Source organism: Euprymna scolopes, chromosome 36 (assembly GCF_053919585.1).
Source record: "Euprymna scolopes isolate OS-2025 chromosome 36, ASM5391958v1, whole genome shotgun sequence".
Taxonomy (NCBI): domain Eukaryota; kingdom Metazoa; phylum Mollusca; class Cephalopoda; order Sepiida; family Sepiolidae; genus Euprymna; species Euprymna scolopes.
The window spans coordinates 74,643,515-74,665,971 of record NC_136517.1 but is presented as its reverse complement, the minus strand read 5'-3'; the positions used below and the strand labels follow the sequence as shown (position 1 = coordinate 74,665,971).

Below are 22,457 nucleotides of genomic sequence, written 5' to 3'. Positions count from 1 at the left end.
TATATACATATATATATACATATATGCATATATATACATATATATACATATATGCATATATATACACATATATGCATATATATACATATATATATATACATATATATATATACATATATATATATATATACACATATATGAATATATATAGATATATATATACATATATATTAGACATTAAGAGGAGATTATAGATAGATATATAAATTCTCGTTCACATACACCTTTCAGGATAAAGCTAGAACCCAGAACTAGATAGAATCGAGCAATTGCATCGACAACAGACAAGTGCGACGACCTGGGTTCGCGCCTATGTCGGAGCACGTCACTGATGAGATGCAGTACATCGAAACCCACTTTGGGTCTGGCGTTGTCCGTTGTCGATGCACTTGCTCGATTCTATCTAGTCCTGGGTTCTAGCTTTATCCTGAAAGGTGTATGTGAACGGGAATTTATATATCTATATACATATATATATACATATATGCATATATATATACATGACTTTTTTTTTTTTTAGTGGTACCGACGAATTCACACACTCAAGCAGACATGACACTGAAGACGGTCATTGCTATATATACATATATATACGTACACGCATACACACACACACATACACACACAGATATCCATAAACATATATACATATATACAGACATACATAATACATATAGATACACACATGCATACATACACAAATACTTACGCATATATACACACACATATACACATACAAATACGTACACATATATGCACATATACACATACATTTAACTACATATATATATCTATACATTTATACACAAACGTACACATATGCATACATACACATACATATGCATACATACATAAATACATACAAATACACACAAACATATATGCATACATACATACATATGCACATAGATATATATACATATACATACACATGTACATATATAAACATACGTACACATATGTACATAAACACACGGATACATATAATGATGGCAGATCAATTATTACATGCTTCCAGCATTTTAAGCCTGCATGCGTCACAACTTTTCCATTGTTATAGGACTATTGTTTATAGACAAATGCACCGCGTATACATATATATGCATATATATATACATATGCTTTAAATGACAGTTACCTTGGATTTTACCGTGCGATTTGGAACTAAACCTTTATATCCTTTTCTTCAATTTGCCCCGTTATGTGACTTCTATTTTAATCAATTTTTGATTATGTCTAACTGACTTTAGCAAATAGGGTGAATACCGTTATATCTATTTGCTAATATTTATCCTCTGAACAGATGGTAGGCATCGAAACCCTATAGGATAAGGAGATAAAATTTCGAAAGTATTCTTTTGTCTTACTTGGAATAATAAAAAATCCTTGATTTGAATAAAGGTTTTTTTAATTTCATTGAATCACTATAATTTGCTACATATATATACATATATATACACATACATATACATATATATTCATATATATATGCATATATATTCATACATATATGCATATATATTCATATATATATGCATATATATTCATACATATATGCATATATATTCATATATATATACATATATATACATATTCATATATATATACATAACCATATACATATATATAAACATATATATACATATATATAGGCACACACATATATATACATATATACACACACATATATATACATATATATACATACATATATATACATATATATACACACATATATATATACATATATATACACACATATATATACATATATATATACACACATATATATACATATATACATATATATACACACATATATATACGTATATATACACACATATATATATATACAAACACATATATATACATATATATGCATATATATGCATATATGCATATATATACATATATGCATATATATACATATATGCATATATACATATATATACATATATGCATATATACAGACATATATATATATATATATATATATATATATATATATATACATATATACACATATATATTGCTGTCGAGACGTCCACTAATACTAATAGGTAGGTGAGTGAGATATATAAAGGTATCAATCACCAATACTGGGAGAGTTCTGCAACGGCTGCCAACTGTTACCTCCAGTAAGACATGCAACACGCCACCTGCCGGAATATCTCCAACTGAAGTATATCTGAAGACATGTAAATATGTATATAACTTTTCTTCCTAATATATTATTGTATACCTTTACTTTCAGTGTTCTTGTTAATTATTTGTGCAGGTACAACAGTGGCGACTGGAATTCAAAAAAAGACTCATGCAGGATAAAATCCACTATTAAACACAACAGTGGCGTTGTGAATTCGAAAAAAGACTTACGCGGGAAAATCCACTATTAAACACAACAGTGGCGTTGTGAATTCAAAAAAAGACTTACGCGGGAGAATCCACTACTAAACTCAACAGTGGCGTTGTGAATTCAAAAAAAAACTTACGCGGGAAAATCCACTACTAAACTCAACAGTGGTGTATGAAAAATACTTACTCGAGAAAGATTGAAAAAAAAAAACATACTGGAAGGAAAAAAAAAATCTACCGTTGAACACAACAGTAACATTGAGGATTTTGAAAAAGATTCACTCGGGAATTCACTGTTAGACACAGCAATAGTATTCGAAAAATAATTTACGCGGAAAGTTATCATTGTCAAAAAAAAAAAAAGAAAAACAAACGAAAGTAACTACAAAATTATCAAACGAGATATTCGAACACTGGATACTTGAAAGCAAAATACCAATAACCATTTCAAAGTGACTACGAAAGTCAAAGAAAAAAAAAGTGTTTCGCTAGTACACCATGAACTAAATTATGCAAATTATCTTGAAGGAGAAAAGTGATATTTTTTTTCAGATGTACCAAGAAAGGATTTTTTTTTAAAGAATTCTTGTACGTAATCAAAACTTAATGGATTAAGAGAAAAAAATAAAATACATTTTTTTTTTTTATCCCTCAATAGAAAAAGGGAAAAAGAAAGGTTCAACGCAAAAAATAATGTATCAATAGAATTCGGTTGATATAAAAAAAAAGTGAACCTAAAAATGGTTGTTCGTAGTTATTGTAAAAAGTGAATTAGTAAAATAGACTGATTTTTCTAATCTTTGAAAAAAAAAAAACGTCAGTAGTAAACAAAAACTGCAACAACTTCAAATTATCGGAACTCACGGTGGACAATTTCAAATACTTAATCTTTGCACAGGGTCTAGTATCCACAAAAAATTCAGAGATCCGAAGACGCGTTCTCTCAAAATTAGAGACAGAACAAGGCCTGACATTGAAGAAATTAGCAGAAGATTGCCAATGGGCAGTATCACTAAAAAAAAGTTTCCAGGGATATAGAAGCAGGAGTGGCGTGCATTAGGAAGATTTAAAAAACCTTTCAGAAACTCAGGACAAAGAAATTTTGAGACCAGTCAAAATTGAAAATAATACTAAAATTATAATAACTACAGAAAACGAAATTACGATAATAGTTAATATAATAACTACAGAAAACGAAATTACGATAATAATCAAAGGAATTATAAAAAGACAGTATCAGATAATAATTGCAGAAAATGTGATGAAAAACATTTGGAAAAGGATTACAAAAATATCAGGTGCTACAATTGCGGTAAAGTTGGACATAAGAGTGTTTGCTGAAGAACAAAAATAGAGTACACCAAATGAGAACAAACGACAAAGGGAAAAATAATTTACGAAAATATGTATCAGTAAATATTTTCGACAAACAAGTGAAATTTCAGCTTGACTTTGGATCGGATTTGTCATTAATAAATATCAACACTTGGAAAAAGTTGGGTAAACCGACTCTTCAAAAGTCAAGTAAAGGTGCACGAACAGTGGCAGGAGACGAAATAGAATTTGAAGGAGAGGTCATCCTGCCCATTAATTTAAATGGCACGATGAAGAAATTGAAAATCTTCGTAATTAAAGAAAGCGAGAACTTATTGGGAATTGACTGGATTGAAAAATTCAATCTTTGGGATAAACTAATGAACGCTTTTTGTAGAAAAATAACCAGTTGCAACCCAACATCAGAAAATATTAAAAACGATCTAAAAAAGAAATTCCCAGAAATATTTACTATCGGACTGGGAAGATGCAATAAATTTAAGGCTTTGTTCGAGCTAAAAAAGGATGCAACACTGGTGTTTAGGAAAAAAACAGAACGTGCCGTTCGCCGGTTTAGACAAAAAAAATAGATAGACTCGAAAAAGCAGACATCTTATCAAAAATCGAAACTAGCGTCTGAGCAGCCCCTACGGTGTACATAAAAAAAACGTCGGGACAAATTCGAGTCTGTGCAGACTTTTCTACAGGCCTAAACGATGAATTAAAAGACCACCACTACCCTTTACCAAGTCCTGAGGAGATATTTGCCAGACTAAATGGTGGCAAAATTTTTTCAAAAGTAGATTTGTCGGACGCATATTTACAAATTCCGATGTAAGAAGAATGCTCAAAGATATTATGCATTAACACGCACAAAGGGTTGTTCAAATACAACCGTCTACCCTTCGGGATCAAAGTCGCGCTGGCGATTTTCCAACAAGCAATGGATACAATGCTGAACAGAATACATTGTGCTTGTGCATACCTGGATGACATAATCATCAGGAGCGCGTCCATAAGTGAACACCAAGAGCATCTAAAAGAAGTATTCACAAGAATAAACGAATAGAGATTCAAGGTGAAAGAAAACAAATGCGAATTTTGTTTAGACGAAATCAAATATTTAGGGCAAATAATAAATAAAGACGGTTGACGCCCAGACCTGGAAAGATCGACAGCAATTAAAAACATGCCGGCACCACATAACGTGACGACTCTACAGAGTTTCTTAGGTCTCGCAAACTATTACCAAGAATTTATCAAAGGAATGCACGACATAAGAGCTCCGATTAACGAGTTATTAAAGAAAGAAACACCATGGATATGGTCAAAAGAATGTCAAAATGCATTTGAGAAAATTAAAAAGACGCTGACGTCCAATCTATTTTTAACCTATTACGACCCAAAATTAGAAATAAGTGTTGCGAGCGACGCGAGCTCGTATGGTATAGGAGCATGTATACAGCATATCCTGCCAGATGGATCGAAGAAACCTATAGCTCACGCCTCAAGGACACTACTTCCGGCAGAAAAGGCTTACTCTCAAATAGAAAAAGAGGGGTTGAGCATTATTTTTGTGGTGACGGATTTCCACCGTTACCTGTACGGGAGACACTTTATGCTGGAAACAGATCACAAGCACCTAGTGACAATCTTCAGATCAAAAAAGGGCTTGCCAGTATATACGGCAAATCGCCTATACCGAAAATGGAGGAAACCCTTGAAGAGTCAGTAATTGCAGCTATACGTTCCAATTATGAGGAAAAAAACATGGTGGCAAATATAATACAAGAATTATCAGTCACGTTAACTGATATAAAAAGGGAGGCTGAAAATGACGATATCCTCACAGACATAAAGAAAAAAATAAGGAAAAATGATGAAAAAACGCAAAGCATATTTTCCGTACGCAATGATGTTTTATTATATAGTGAAAGAGTTGTTATCTCGAAAACCTTGCAGAAAAAGATCTTACATGATTTTCATACAGGACACCCGGATATAAATAGGATGAAGGCACTTATGCAGAGTTACGTTTACTGGCATAACATGGATGTGGATATTGCACTAACAGTAAACAAGTGTAAAAGGTTGTGCGTTAGCCGCAAAGACACCACCGATAGTCCATAAACCTTGGAAAAAAGTTGACCATCCATGGTCACGCATTCATATAGACTTTGCTGGACTGACCGAAGGACAGTACTACCTAATCGTAGTAGATAGTTTTTCCAGATGGTCTGAAGTAAAGCGTTTCAAGAACCCGACGACAACACAATAAGTTTTCTGCATTAAATATTTGCACGTTTTGGTGTGCCAAACATTATAGTCACAGATAACAGAACACAATTTACATCAAGTGATTTCAAGGATTTTGTGACACTTTTCAGATAAAACATATAACTACACCACCATTCCATAATAGATCAAATGGATTAGCGGAAAGGTTTGTAGACACGATAAAGTGTGCACTTAGAAAATCAATAGGGACCTCAACGGATAAAGCATTACAACAATTCCTGCAAATATACAGGATAACTAAGAACCCAAATGCACTGTCGAAATTATCGCCAGCAGAATTAATATTTGCTAGAAAAATAAAATCACCATTTGATAAATTAATACCAAAGCAAGCAATCGTCCATCAAACTACGCACACATCCCGTAAAAGGTTTAAACCTGGTGATTGTGTATATTTTAAATGTATGAAAAATAATATTTCATATTGGGAGTTTGGTACGGTAGATAAACGTATCGGCAACTTGGTCTACATGATAAAAGGTCCAAAAGGGATACACAAAAGACATCAAAATCAATTGAGAAAACGTCATATAAAAGACAACGAATATGACAAACTTGATGAAAAGGAAGATCCAATTGATATACTATACGAAGCATTTGATATCGAACCACCACAAACCATGCCCAAACCGAGAAGATCGGGAAGGGAAAGGAAGTTTACAGAACCAATTATAATGAACCCCAAGAGAAAAAGATATTGAAATCTACACGACTTCAAATCTTGGGAGGGGGGTGTTGTGGAGTCGCCCACTAATTAACATATGTAGGTGAGTGAGATATATAAAGGTATCAATCACCAATACCGGGGGAGTTCTGCAACGACCGCCAAATAGGCAAGACGCCTATGTTGGCTCCAGTAAGACATGCAACACGTCACCTGCCGGAATATCTCCGACTAAAGTATATCTAAAGACATGTAAATATGTATATAACTTTTCTGCCTAATATATTATTGTATACCTTTACTTTTGTGTTCTTGTTTATTATTTGTGCAGACACCACATATATATATACATATATACATATACACACATATATATATATACATATATATATACATATATGATGATTGCAACGGCTTGTCAGACGAGTGCCACTCCCTCAGGCACTGAAAGTCCATGAGCTGAAAATGACTTTAGTCCTGCCAGCAAAATTCACACGCTCAAACAGACATGACACTGAAGACAGTCATTAGTATACATACATATATATACATGCACGCATACATACATATATACACATACATACACATACAAACATACATATAACACACATATATGCATACATACATATACATACATAAACATATACACAACAGTCAATGGCATACATACATATATATATAAATGCAAATATACATTTATACACATACACACATATCTGTAAACATATATACATATATACATACACAATGCATAATACACATACATACATATACTTACACACGCATACATACACATGTACATACATATAAATACACAAACATATACAAATACATACACACATATACATACATATACACATATGTACACATATGCACATATATATATACATACAGTTACCTACATATACATACACATACATGAATATGCACTCATACACAAACATACACATATACATGCATAAATATACATACATACACACATGCATATATACACATACATTCAAACAATATGTATACGTATATACATACACATACATATATACATAATACACATATACATATATATATACACATAGATATACACACCTATACATACACCTGTACATGAACATACATACTATTATATATACATATAATGATGGCAGATCAATTATTATATGCTTCCAGCATTTCAGGCCTACACAACTTTTCAATGGCTGGGGGAGTATCTATACACAGATGATGTTACAGAGTTTTAGCTTTGTCCATACAACAAACGTCCAGTTTTTTTATTAATCGTTTTTCATTTTCATTTCGATATTTTTGTGACCAAGAGCAGAGGTCCGCTTGAAATATTAAAAAATAATAATAATAAAAAAATATTAAATGCAAAATGTAACATCGTTTTTCATGCTTCAAAAAACCCTCATAACCTTTATATCACTATCCTAGAAGCATACGTGGACTTTTAACACACACACACACATATATATAATTGTAGCCAAATTGAATATTGAAATGCCCATATTTTTGTTCTATGGGACAAAACTACATGAAAATTTGCAGGCCTTTTGCAGATTATAAACTATTCTATAGTCAAAATTTTTTGACAATTGGTAAAAAAGAGCCTATATTTTCAAACCAATAAAACATGCCCAAATTTGTGTACAGGCAGCTTCAGTTTTGCTGCTTCGGTTGTCTCCACTATGGCCTTGTCAGGCCACTAATATATATATATATATATATGGCATAATTAACAAAAAGTACATAAGCAAAAGTATGTTACAGAAGTACACATCATGATTCTGGGGCCATAAATGCTACAAATCACCACCCAATAATGTGTTAAATGTAACTATTTATATTCTCTTGGTAAATCCATTATTACTGAAATGGGTATATCAGCTTACCTCATGACACTTACCTTTTTTAAGCCTATACTCCATAAGAAGTCAATATCTCTTTCTGATCTGATTTAGATGTTTCTTACGGGTCCTTTCGCCACACAAGGCATATTCCTTTTTCTTCTATTCACAATCCTGATTTCCCAATATTACTTATTTTTAAACATTCGATAAAAAAAAATTTCTCCGTTTAGCATTTAATTTTCTTTATGGTTTCTGATGAATTCATAACAGTTTGTCGGAACCCGTCTTGATATTTCTTTTGGAAAATCCGGTTTCAACTCAAATTCTATAAGCATTTTATTACATCTATCCAAGTCCATGCCCCCCCCCCCCAAAAAAAAAATAGCTTGCGAAAATTTATCTTTCAATTCTTTTGTAAATTTATCACTGGAATTTTTAATTAATTTCTGCATTCTAGCAAAAAGAAATTATCTGCAAATCCAACAACTGAAATTGTTTCATCTAGTTTGCGCTTAGGAGATTAATCGAATCGTTCATTACAAATACTTTTTTAGTTGTAAGTTTTTCCCTTGCAATCTGACTGCCCGTAACAGTTCACCTTTGAATTTAATTTTCTCTCCAGTTCCGCTTTTAGCAATTTTATTAGTTCTTGATAAAGTTATTTTTCCGATTTTCGTCCAAAAATATTAATAATAGATAAATTGGAAACCAGGTCTAGTTCAATTTTTGTTTTTATTTAATATTTTAACTTGAATAAACTTTCCAACATTTTCAAGTTTTCAGATTTTATGATTCTGATAAAACTTTTTATTTTACATTTTGTTCTGCAATGCATACTTTATGCCCTACACGATTGCGTTTAAAGCATTTCTAAGTTTTATAAGAGCAATTTCTGCACAAATGCATTTGTCTACAACCAGAAAGTTTTTATTAAATTTTAATGGTAAATTCATTTTAAAAAATTTTTTTCTTATGTAGGACACTCCAGATTCTTCGATAACCTTTGAATATTGATGTATGCTAATAAACCAATGGCAGTATTTGGCTATTTGCTGGAGTGTTAGATCTGGTGCATTTTCCAGTTTGTTAAGGACTCTCCTAATTTAAGAATCTCTGCTGACACCAATTCTTGTGAAAATACAAGACATTTAAAGTTATATCACTTAACTCTGATAACTTCAAGTCATCACAGTGCTTATTTACAAAAGTCATATAGTTCTCATTATCCTTTCTTGTGAGATTCAACCATTTCCATCTCTTGTGGAAAAGAGATGTTTTTGGACTAAATAATTTCATCAACAATTGTACAGCATCACTAAATTTCAGCCTGCTGGTAAAATGTAATTGTATGTTTCACTGTGCCCAATTCCCTTAAAAGTAACCAAACTTTTTTAATCAGTGTAGCTTTCACAGTCCGAATTTTATATGTGTCCATAATACCTGAAGTACAAGGTAAAAGTAACTTCATTGTCAGGATTGTAGTTAAAAGTCTCAGTTATATTCTAAATTATATTCTGAGATAACATACTTTTGTCGGTACAATTTTGCCACCCATTTGATGATATGAATAATTTCTGCTGCTGTTTTAGGGACTTTCTTTTGTGCAAGCTGCTCTTTCTACAATTCTATTTTTAATGTTTCAATTGTATTCTATAATTCCAAGTTTTTATTTGAATTTTATTTCAATAGGATGTTTGTTCTGATTTTTCTGCTTCAGTTTTTTCTGATACGCTGCTTGTTCAGCAAACAAATGTAGCTGTTCATTTTGCTGATGCCTAAAAACATTACAACTTTAAATTTTAAATTCTTCCAAATTTCGACATTTGAAATACTGACTCTCTTTTGTGTGTGTGTGTGTATATATATATATATATATATATATATATATATATATATATATATATATATATATATATACATATATATATATATATATACATACATACACACACGGGAAAATTAGTATCATGACATTCTGTTACTTGATCACTCTACGATCGTCTGTATTAAACGTTAAGTTTAATTAATGTTAACATTTCTCTTAATTTCATGATGGTTAACAGTGGCCCTGTGGTATGTTCCATGCTAATGGAGTTAAAGGTGGTTGCGTGGCAGAGTTCAAATCCTTTGACCAGTGTTGATAGTCATCTCCTGCACTGATTATTGTGTAAGCCTGAAACACTAGTGTCTGTGGGTTTAAAAATAATTATTTATAATTTATATATATATATATATATATATATATAATGAATGAATAACAAAAGTCTATATTCCAAAGTTCATGATGTTGACCATCTTACCATTTATTCCTTTAATTCAGTTGACATTTACAATTCTTGACAGTATCTGTTTTGTAGCACAAAATCAAGAATTGCAAATGTCAACTAAATTAAATTAATAAATTGTAAGATGGCCAACATCATGAACTTTGGAATATAATCTTTTGTCATTCATTCATTATATTGCTCTGTAATTTCATTGAGCTTATTTAATAAGCATTGGTATATATTATAAGGAAATAAAGTATATTTCCACAGAAATATATATATATATATAAATCATATAGCTCAATGCCTGTATATATGTGTGTGGGCGATGTTTGTGTGCTATATAGAAGGTTGTTATCTCCCTTGTATTGACAATGTTTAGTAATCTCCATTGTATTGAGATATAAGAGTTCTATTTCTTGGATGTAGTTTGTTAGAGTAATCTCACTTGGTTGTTGTTGATGTGATTATTGACTGGGAAATCAGGGATGGCATTTTTGACAAACGGATATGCGTCCATGACTCGATTTACGTCATGAGCAAATTAACTCCTTACAATATTGCATTGTAGATTTCAATAAAGAATCTATTAATCTTCTCTACGTGCGATCACATACTCCCCTTCCTTGGCAACAATTGTTAATCCCCAACGCTTTCACTTTTTCTGTTGGCCATGTCACCGTCTTTCACATTGGCGACTGCCGAGGGGGCGAATACAGTGGTTCACGTATAAAAAAAATAAACAGCACAAAAAAAAAATGCAAAAAAAAACAAAAAAAAAAACAAGTTTCAATGGATATTAGTTGGATCCTGTGTAACATCATCGACTTTCGAAACACTAACTTCCATATCTTAGTCTTCTGTCGAGGTTGTATTCATCAGTTAATGTCTGCTCATTTCAATCCATTCCAAGCCAACTTTCTACTCTCCTAAAATGGAAACTGTACTTAACTGTAGCAAACTCAACATCCATAACCTGCCATAAAAGTACCTTGAAATATATTGATCTCTATATTTGGTTCTTTATCCCAGTCACCTGTCACACATTGATTAACAATTCTATTTCCGCAAGGACCTGTGGCCCAGGGGTTAGAGTACTTGTAAAAAAATCAATTGTAAAAGTGATATTCTCCTGAAGGTTGGATGTTCAATTCTCAATGTGAGCAACTGAAAAATACAATTGCAAATAATGTAGGACCTCTATCCAGTCATGGCTGACCGAACAAGAGCATGCTACCTCCGTGAAGTAAATAAAGGGTTTGATTTGAAATTCCATCCAAATTCACAAATTCAACAGAAATATTCTCGAATTCAACAAGATACACTTGAAGAAGGTCAGAGGTTACATCGACCAAAAGGTTGTGAAAATCACACTCACGAGGAGAACAGTAGTTTGATGCATCCAAATAATACGAATCCTATTTCAGTTGCTTTTGTGTGCTTTAGTGAACAACTTCCTTCCCATCGTCTTTCTACTAACTTTACTTCCTATCACCTTTGTTTTGCTTATCAACTTATTTCCTCTTTTTCTTACTTCCTAACACTTTGGGAGTATCACATCTATATATAAAAGCCCGATGAAGTTGTTGTGGATGATATTTGTGTATTTTCTATAGAAAGAAAAGTTTAATAATGTACATAAAATCTAAAAATGTGTCTTATGTGAAGTTTACCAGAGAAGACAATGAAAGTGTGCCTAAATCTCTGTTAAGTGTTCAGACATTATGTTGAACAAAGATGGCGGCAGTAAATCAAATTGGCGAAGAATCAATGCAGTAACGATCTCGACTGTTGAGTAATTCTTAGTAACAAAGATGGCGGCAAAGAATCAATGTAGTCACGATTTCGAGTGTTGAGTAATTCTTTGTAACAAAGATGGCGGCAAAGAATCAATGCAGTCATGATTCAGTTGTTTCGAGACAGAGGTTGACAGCAAACTAAATTGAATCCAAAATTCGATATTTTTTATAATAACGTTTGAAGCTTCTGATTGGTTGATGCTCATAACCGTGGTTATAAAAACGATCGAGGAAATAACTGGAGTCATACCCTCATAAATAATCCAAAACATTTTAATAATCACTAAGCGCACTCGGGATGGAGGTGCAAGTTTGGAAACTGCTTTCAGGTTATGTCAGTTAATAATTAGGTGTGTTCATTTCAGATGTGAAACCACTGGAAACAATAGATCCTTCTACACTAAACTTCTATTAAATCATGAATTTGTTGATATAATTTCCATGCGGCTTTTGAGTTCAACCTCAGCTAGTCACCGGTGGGGCTTAAGTACTTGGGAACTGTTTTCAGATTAGGTCATTTCGGATGTGAAACCACAAGAAAAACAATACATCCTTATACACTAAGCTTCTGTCAAAACATGGATGATAAGAAACACATAAACCAAGTTTTATCTTTAAGGTTTTTTTCACATTGTCAATTACGCTTCATTGAAACCAATATGTAATCCTCATGTATCAGTTACAATAGTTTATTGGGTCGCTATCACCAAGTAACGTTTATAAGCGAAGATTTTTATGTATCTAAGAAACGACTAAGAAACGACTAGTAAAAAAAAATGAAGGTCGATCATTATATTGAAAAGTTAAATAACTTGCCAATGCTGCATTAAGACAGTTGAATACAAAACCCAAAAACATAAGTTCAAACATTCAAAATATTAATGGAACAATAATTTCTATACATAAAACTTGCTGTCTGTGTGTAATGTATGCATGTTCTCCATAGAAAGAAAGGTTACACGATCTACATAAAATCTAAAAATGTATTATATTGGGTGAGTTTCTAACTGCATTTTGTATAATTTTTTAGTTTTAAGTCATTTTCAAAACTTTGAATTTTAGGAGCCAATTCGCGGCCATTTTTCTGGTTATCATGTAATATTAGACACTATATGTTTTTTGAACCAAATAAACGTTTTAGAGTGAGCAAAACCAGTAAAAACTTTTCCAGATAGGTAGAAGAGTAATTTATCTTGCCTTTGATAACGTTTATTTTTTTATGTATTTGAATTTTTGACGACTTTTTCAAATCTCTGTGGATTGTAAAACAAAACCCCATGTAAAATTTACTGAGGAAGATAATGTAAGTGTTTTTAAATCTCTAAATGTGCCCCTAAGGAGGCTACAAGGGAATAATCCCCTTCAAACTTTAAATATATCATATTTTGATGAAATGTGATGTAATGAATGTGAATACATCCGGGTTCTTCCTCACAAAAATATGATTGGTTGGTTAAGTCATGAATACTGACTTATAAACCAGCTTGAGCAAGATGTTTAAAGATAAGCGGAAATCCCCACATGTAAGAATATACCAGCTACGACTATAAACTACCATTAAATAAGGCAACATTACAATTATTAAATTATTATTCAAATACTATAGCCAAGACTACTTAGCTACTTCAAACAAATATATCCCTTTTGCAGGACATAGCAAAATGTTCATCATGTGTAGAAAATTTTCTATGGAAGACAATGGAAGTGGTTCCAAATCTGTACACGGCCTTTTAATTGCCAAACATTTACATGTCCTTGAAAACTTCAAATACACATATCCAATTTTAATGAAATTAAAAGCATATGTATAAGACACCAATTCGGAAAGTTTTCAACATCTCATCTTCTTCCGACTATATTAGGGATAAAAAAAATATATATATATATATAGCCATATTATATATCATTTTGAAACACATTTTTTTGCTCTATCGAATCGTGTTATTCATTACCGTTCTCAATCTCTTCACTCAATTTTTTACAGGCTTTTCAACAGCATGGACAAAATGCAAATCCACACGATTTTCTTGTTCCAGTTCAAACTAGGCCAAAAAGCTGCCGAGACAGCTTGTGATATCAATGATGCATTTGGCCCAGGAACCTCTAACGAATGTGTGGCACAATGGTGGTTCAAGAAATTTTGCAATGGTGACAAGAGCCTCGAAGATGAAGACGATCACAGCCGACTGACTGCAGTTGATAACGAACATTTGAAAGCCTTAATTGAAGTCGATCCTCACAAAACGACACGACAAGTTGCTGTTGAACTCAAGGTCGACCACTCAACAGTTGTTCACCATTTAAAGCAAATAGGGAAGTCAAAAAAGTTGGGTGGCGCATGAATTGAACGATAATCAAAAAAATTGTCATTTTGAGGTTTCTTCTACATTACTTCTGCACAACAAAAACGACCCATTTCTTGAGCGGATTATGACGTGCGATGAGAAGTGGATCCTTTATGACAACTAGCGAGATTCAGCACGGTAATTGGATGCCGGAGAAGCTCCACAACACTTCTCGAAGCCGAAATTGTACCAAAAAAAGGTTATGGTGACTGTTTGATCTGCAGCTGATGTCATTACAGCTTCTTGAATCTGTGCAAAACGATTATGGCAGACACTGCCAACAAATTGATGAAATGCACCAGAAGCTCCAACGTATGTGCCCGAGATTGGTCAATATGAAAGGACCAATTCTCCTCCATGACAACACTCACCTGCATGTTGCTCAACTGACCCTGCAGAAGCTGAACGAATTGAGCTATGAGACTCAGCCTCATTCGCTATATTCACTGGACCTCTTGCCTATCGATCATCACTTTTTCAAGCATCTTGGCAACTTCGAGCGCAAAAAATGCTTTAAAAGCCGAGATGATGCCATGGGTTTACATCTTCTTTATGGATGTGAATAAAGGCTCAATAACTGAATTTAAGGAGAAGCTTCCTCAGCCATGTCAAGCTGCTAACAACATCTCAGGAAGAGACAAGATTACAACTGTGGATCAGATAGCTAATGAATGTCCCTTCTTCTACTAACATGGGAATTCTCTCCTTCTGAGGCCCTCCTTCCTAGTTCAGAATCATCTTTCATCCGATGGAAAACACTCAACCATCTGAGAATGGGAATGGGATAATGAAAAGTTGCTTTGGCTTGATGAGGCCACAAAACTGATCCTAACCGTCTGTAAATGTGGAGAGAGGGACCATACGATTCAACATTGTTTTATCTGCCTTTTACTGATAACCTAGTGCAGCTTGAAAAATCTTGCAGAAATGCAAACAATTGGGTAAAAATGCATTGTTGCATGACCATATTCTTCAAAGGCATATAAAGTAGAAGATGGATCTCAACTGAAGTAATGCATTGCTAAGATAAAATACAGAAAAGTTTGTTTAAATTTTTTCCCGCCTCTGAGAGTCGTTTGATTCAATCAGAAAGGAAATTCTAATGGAAAAATACCATTAAGACCGGAAACTCCTTATAATAACATGAGAGAATGTCCATCAGGTTTGAAAGTCACACGTAAAAGAGAGTCTAGTTTTCAAATTTACAACCAAAAAGAAGTTAAGGGTCACAAAATAACAAATCATGTAATCAAATGCTGAAACCAATTATCTCCAAAGAAGGATAACTTTGATTCCAACACACATATCCAACATTGTTTATATCTGCTAATAACTCTGCTAAATACATTTATAGAATTTCTTGCTGTTCACCATTTATTCTTCATACATTGGAAGTTATTCTTCACAAGACATTGACTAAGACAGAAGTGACTTCTACTACTGTTCTTGGAAATCCCTACTGCAAACAATCCGTCCTTACATATGAAAAAATAAGTTACAGTTATAAATAAATGTAATTACATTGGTAGTATAGCTTAACAATTCTCAACATTAGATGAGCAAATTCAAGACAAAAAAGTGATGGATATTTAAATTTTGTGGTGATAAGAAAATTGTTGGAGTCAGTTTGGAGTAACATCAGCATTCACCCTACTTAGCATTTTTTTTTTAATTTTCACCCCAAACAAAACACAGTGCCACTTTGAAGTAGGGAGCTACTATCGGGGACATAAGTTGCAGGGGTATTATGAAAGGAGATGAGTGGCAAGATGTCTGTTCACATTACAATTGAACTTCTGCATGTCAGTAGAGTTGGGAAAGCAGAATCCCGGAAGCGAGTTCCAAAGTCTAGCAGTTCTGGGGAAGAAACTATTGGAGTAGAATTCAAACTTTGTGAATTACATTTATAGAATAATTTTATTCCAATGGACATATACAGCTGTGAAAACTCATTGGCACTTTTAGGAGCTAAAAAAAAAAACTGCTACATTTAACTGACCAACCAAAATGGACAAAATGACAAACAAAACGCCTGTTCTCTTTAGAGTCAAATCTAAAGAAGCGCTTAAGGACTATATCACTTGGTCGAAATGAATTGACCGAATCACCACCTGAATGTAAGGATTCTATGATATTTAAATTTTTGTGCTACGTAGACCATAAATAATTATCTAAACTATGTGTGTTTATATTATTACTTTTGCTACCTTTTTTAATCTTTATAATTAGGATCTATTTTATCGTGATGGGTTTTATTTTTGCAGCTAGATTTGTCAGTATCTTGTTCAACCACAAAGTCAAGAGGTTTTCAGTCAGATGAGCGCCATATGAAAAGATGCAACATCTTTATATCAACTTTATTTAACATGTTTCATCAACATAGGAATATAAGAATGTAAGGCAGGTTGGTTTAGCTGGCATGTATCAGAGAAAAGGAATTGAGTTCAGGTCTTTTGGTCTCGTCTTTGGGGTCACCTTCTGTCTAAGCCATAATGAGTGGCGATCCAGGAGATGTGAACTCTTGTCACGTTGACACCTCGGCTAAAACTGTTTAAATTAGGAACAAAATAAAGCTGGACAGAAATGATAAAATCCACACATGTGCAGAATTGTTCCAATCATTTGTGTATCACTACACAAGTATAGACAGGTCCGTGGAATTAGTTTACTGAACAACATTTAATCACTAGGGCTATAACAACATCATATTCTTTTCATTGTTTTGACTCTCGAGTGTGTATCCGTTGATATCTTAGACGTTTTTATATAGAGTGATGTGGTTTTCGGTTGATTAACTGTGTCTAACTGTGTCGGATATATACTCGAGAGTCAAAACAATAAAAAGAATATGCTGTTGTCATAGCCCTAGTAATCACCATGCGAGTAGTTACAAGCTGCATTATTGCTATACTGATCTTTGAATAATTACACTTCATTTAAACAGCAGGAGACATGTGGGGCATGTCTTTCTGGTGTAATACATTAATCAGATTATAAACATACCTTTAAAGAAGTTTCTCACTGTAGCATTTATGTTGCGTTATTCAAAAAAACTAGCCGGATTGCTAATCAGGGTTTGAAATCCATACAACTTAGGCATACCTCCATAATAGGTGTAAACACAAAACAAAGTCTCTTGCACTTTTAAAATAATATGTAACAGGAATGAAATGATTTGAAAATTTCATTTCATTTTCCAGTAACAACACCTGACAGCATGGAAAGTCGCGAGGTGTAAAATAGCAGAGACATAAGATGTGTGCTTGTCCTGCCCATGGTCACTGTTTCTTTTCTTCCTTCTTTGTCTACAGCCTGTATTTTATTGGTACAGATGACGTCAGAACATTCCATGATGCATTGTCTGAAATGTCGGTCAGTCCCACTGACTTAACCTCCGGGGATTCTACGTCCCCCATTTTGACTTCTTTGACGTCATTCCCAGAGCACCTGAATCGAGGATCTATCAAACTTTTCTGTGATGTCATCTTTGAAAGCCTGGACAGCCAACTGTCCCCACTGCCACCTGCAACACCAGCCCCCCCCCCATAACATTAAGTGATGGTCTCCACTGGACCCAACAAAGGATGCCACATCATTGCTTTTATTTCATAAGAAGAAAAGCTGCATTCTCTGTTTTGTGGAGCAACCTACCAGACATGATTATGATGTCTATCATATATGAAATTAAAGTCGCTTTGGACAAAACATTCAAACAGTATATAGATGTACAAATCTTTTAAGCATTCTTTTACATGGCTTGTTGCACTTTTTTTTTTTTTTTTATAAATTTGATCTGATTTGTCTTCATGACTTGTTCTGTAGAATTTCTATTTAGATTTGGTGACAGACTCAAGATGTCTTCAGAACTGCCACAGATCTTCAATCTTAGGCCCTTAAGGATTCTGCTGGACTTTAACTCGTCCTTCACTTTTGCAGCTTGATCTGTCAATATCTTGTTCAACCACAGAGTCAAGAGGTTTACAGTGAGATGAACACCATATGAAATGATGCACCATGGATGCTTTCATCACTTTAGAACTGATATAGTCTATAAAAGAAACTAGCAAGCGATAACCAATGGGAGAGATTAAGCTAATCTTGATACTTCGGCATTCAAGATACATTCGAGTATCAATCTCTTATTTATTACATTGTAACTTTTGTACAATAAACTTGTTATAACTTTGTGTGTTGAGTTTCATTTCATTTGATTCATTTAGACTGATTATATCAAGAACAAAGTCAGCATTCTCTGTCCAAGATTCATCTTCATGGAACGACTGACCAAAGATGGTGTCTATCATATGTAGAATTAAAATCTCATTGGACAAAATATTCAGACGATATATAGATGTAAAAATATTCTGTTCTTTTATATGGCTTGTTGTAGTATGTTTTGCAAATAATTTTGATTTGATGTATTTACAAAATAAAGAAAATAAAGATCTGCTGCAAATATGACAAAAAAAAATAAAAATTCTTACCTTGATGTCTTTCGCCATCTTTATCCAATTTTGATAAGCCATATTACTGGAATCAATTAATGGATCATATTCGACAAACTTCACCTGAATACGTTGTCTATGTTCCATGGGACTGGAAAAAAGGAACATAGGATTTAATAAGTAAACAAAAATGGAAAAAAACTACATTTCTATAACTTTACCAACAATTCCTTTATAAATTTTGTTTAAAAGGAATTAGTATTTTTTATAGGAATTTCTCAAGACAAAGCACGAAGCTACTTGATGTAAGGAGCTAACAAGTATGAAAGCTGATTATTGTAAAAACAGGAGATGCCTATTAACCTTAGTCTTAAAAAGACCAATGTTGTAGGTAGAGGGAAAACCGTGAGCAGGAAGAGAGTTCCACAACCTTGCAATCGTTAGAAAGAAATTACTGGAATAGGAATTTTCATAATGAGGTATTAAAACAACGAATTGATGAAGACCACTAGACCAACGAATCAAACGATCTGGAACAAATATTATTATTATTATTATTATTATTATTATTATTATTATTATTATTATTATTATTATTATAAAATTTAATAACATCTTTGTAAACCACACTATTTTCTATGGAATTATTATTTACAGGGCAATTTTTAATTCTTACAATTGCAATTATGAGATGCATATCTACTTACTAAAGTTCACAATAATTTCATTTTATTTCTCTTCTCTCTATATATCATATTTCTAGTTTCTGTCTGCCTGTCTATCTGTCAGGGGATGAAATTAAAAATAAAGCCCTATATCAAGATCCAACAACTTTTCTTGAGTAAAAGTTTTCAAGGAATCCAATGGTAGTATTAATTTTGTATGGGCATTTTCACAACAATATTACAGAGTATATATTCATGGCATCATCCATAAACATTCAGTGTTACTCTTAATGTTAAGCTTATTATCATTAACTAATTTTTGAGTCGTTGTGTACACAGAGAGCTACTTGATAGTTGAGCAAGTGTTCGATTATAAAGATTATAAATTACAATTCTAAACTATTTAGATATCATTTTAGCATTTATTTTATTGATTTTTTTCCTATTATAAAGATTATAAATTACACTTCTAAACCATTTAGATATCATTTTAGCATTTATTTTATTGATTTTTTTCCTATTATAAAGATTATAAATTACACTTCTAAACCATTTAGATATCATTTTAGCATTTATTTTATTGATTTTTTTCCTATTATAAAGATTATAAATTACACTTCTAAACCATTTAGATATCATTTTAGCATTTATTTTATTGATTTTTTTCCTATTATAAAGATTATAAATTACACTTCTAAACCATTTAGATATCATTTTAGCATTTATTTTATTTATTTTTTCCTATTATAAGATTGTAAATTAAAATTCTTTATATCATTAAGATGATCAGTTCACTGATATAATTAACTGATTACATGATTACCTACATTTACTTGTCATATAAACTTCTAAACCATTTAGATATCATTTCAGCATTTATTTTTAAAGTTTTAAGCAGAAAATTTGGATCATTTTTGAATAAAAGAAAACGTTAATGTTTGTATTTGCTATTGATAGGTATGGGCAAAAATGCCCCCCCCCCCAAAAAAAACAACACACGACTGTAGTCTTTAAAAAAGGCTTATCATATTTTTTTATTAGGTTGACAAGAAAGTTTTTGCAGTTTTTTACTTTTGAATTCAGATGAACATATCTCGACTCAAACAAAAATTTATTGATCAAAATAAGTACCATGAGGATCAACACACTTTTGCCAACGCAAAACATGTATATTTATGCCAGTAAAGTAAAAATCTTGCGTTCTGGTGGCGTTCATGCAGAAAGTTGTTGAGATGCTTAAAAAAAAGTCGAAGTCAGTAGGTGAGAGGTCTGGAGAGTATGGCGGATGTGGCAGGGCAGAGTTTTGTAGCCCAATTCATTCAACTTCTTCAGGGTTGGTTTAGCAACGTGCAGTTGGGCATTGTCGTAGAGGAGGATTGAGCCTTTTTGTTGACTAATGCTGGGTGTTGTTGTCGCAGTTTTGATGCATTTCATCCATTTATTGACAATACTTCTCCACCGTAATCGTTTCACCTGCATTCCAAAAACTGGATGAGACCGGTCACAGACCACCAAACAGTCAACAAACCTAAAGTCAACAAACATCTCTGGTCTTTGTGGTAATTATCGTTTTTTTTTTGTTTTTGTTTTTTTGCTTTTTTTTTGTTGTTTATGTTTTTTCTTTAGCTTCTTACATCAAGTGGCTTTATGCCTTGTCTGGAGTTATTTTCATAACAAAAAAAATAAAATCTATTGAAATAATTGTAGTGGAAATTCACACACACAAAATAAGTTTTGTATCCAGCAGTTCACACCAGTTTTCCTCTTTCTTTTCAAGACTAAAATCAATAGGCATCTCCTTTCTTTGCAATAATCATCTTTCGTCTTTTATTGTTTGTCTGGAGCTATTTCCATAAAAAAAAAAAAAGAAATAAAACCTATCTAAATAATTTGTGTTCAGTAGTTCACACCATATGCACTGAAAGTTCTTAAAAAGACACTTTGAGGTAAATCTGCAGATCATACTCAATAAACGAAATAGTCAAAGAAGAAAAAAATTTTTTTACTTTGGCTGCATAAATCTATATATCTATAAAAGTAAGAATGTGCGTGTGTGTGTGTGTGTGTGTGTGTGTGTGTGTGGATACTTCTCAACCTATATACTCAACGAATTTATTATCTACAGACTTGAAATTTGGTATATTGAATATTCAAACATGTGGAAAAAATTTTAATTGCTTTTCATCTGGAAAAAAAAAAATGGCTGCTAAGGAGTCAAAATTGAAAAATTGGTACTTGGCGATCCATCAGATTTTTATCTGTTTGTCAACTCTTTCACGACTGCGCATGCACGAATTGTTCACATGACGGATTCATGTTAAGTAGGTTTTAAAAAACTTTTAAAAGTCGTGTCAAGCTAGCATAATGGTTATCATGCTTGACTCACTGTTTTTAGGTTTGGGTTTCGATCTCAGCTCGGGTATATTTTTTTACTTATAACAAGTTGAGTGTTTAAAAA

The 22,457-nt window shown here is 32.7% G+C and overlaps 1 protein-coding gene across 1 annotated transcript in view; it reads right to left on the bottom strand.

Moving 5' to 3' along the window:
• LOC145260607 (L-asparaginase-like) overlaps positions 1–22,457 on the bottom strand; it is a 170,751-nt gene that overhangs the window by 87,384 nt on the left and 60,910 nt on the right. Inside the window, exon 3 of the mRNA XM_080118902.1 lies at positions 19,374–19,485. Coding sequence (XP_079975028.1) covers positions 19,374–19,485 — 112 coding nt within the window. The remainder of the gene's footprint in view (positions 1–19,373; positions 19,486–22,457) is intronic.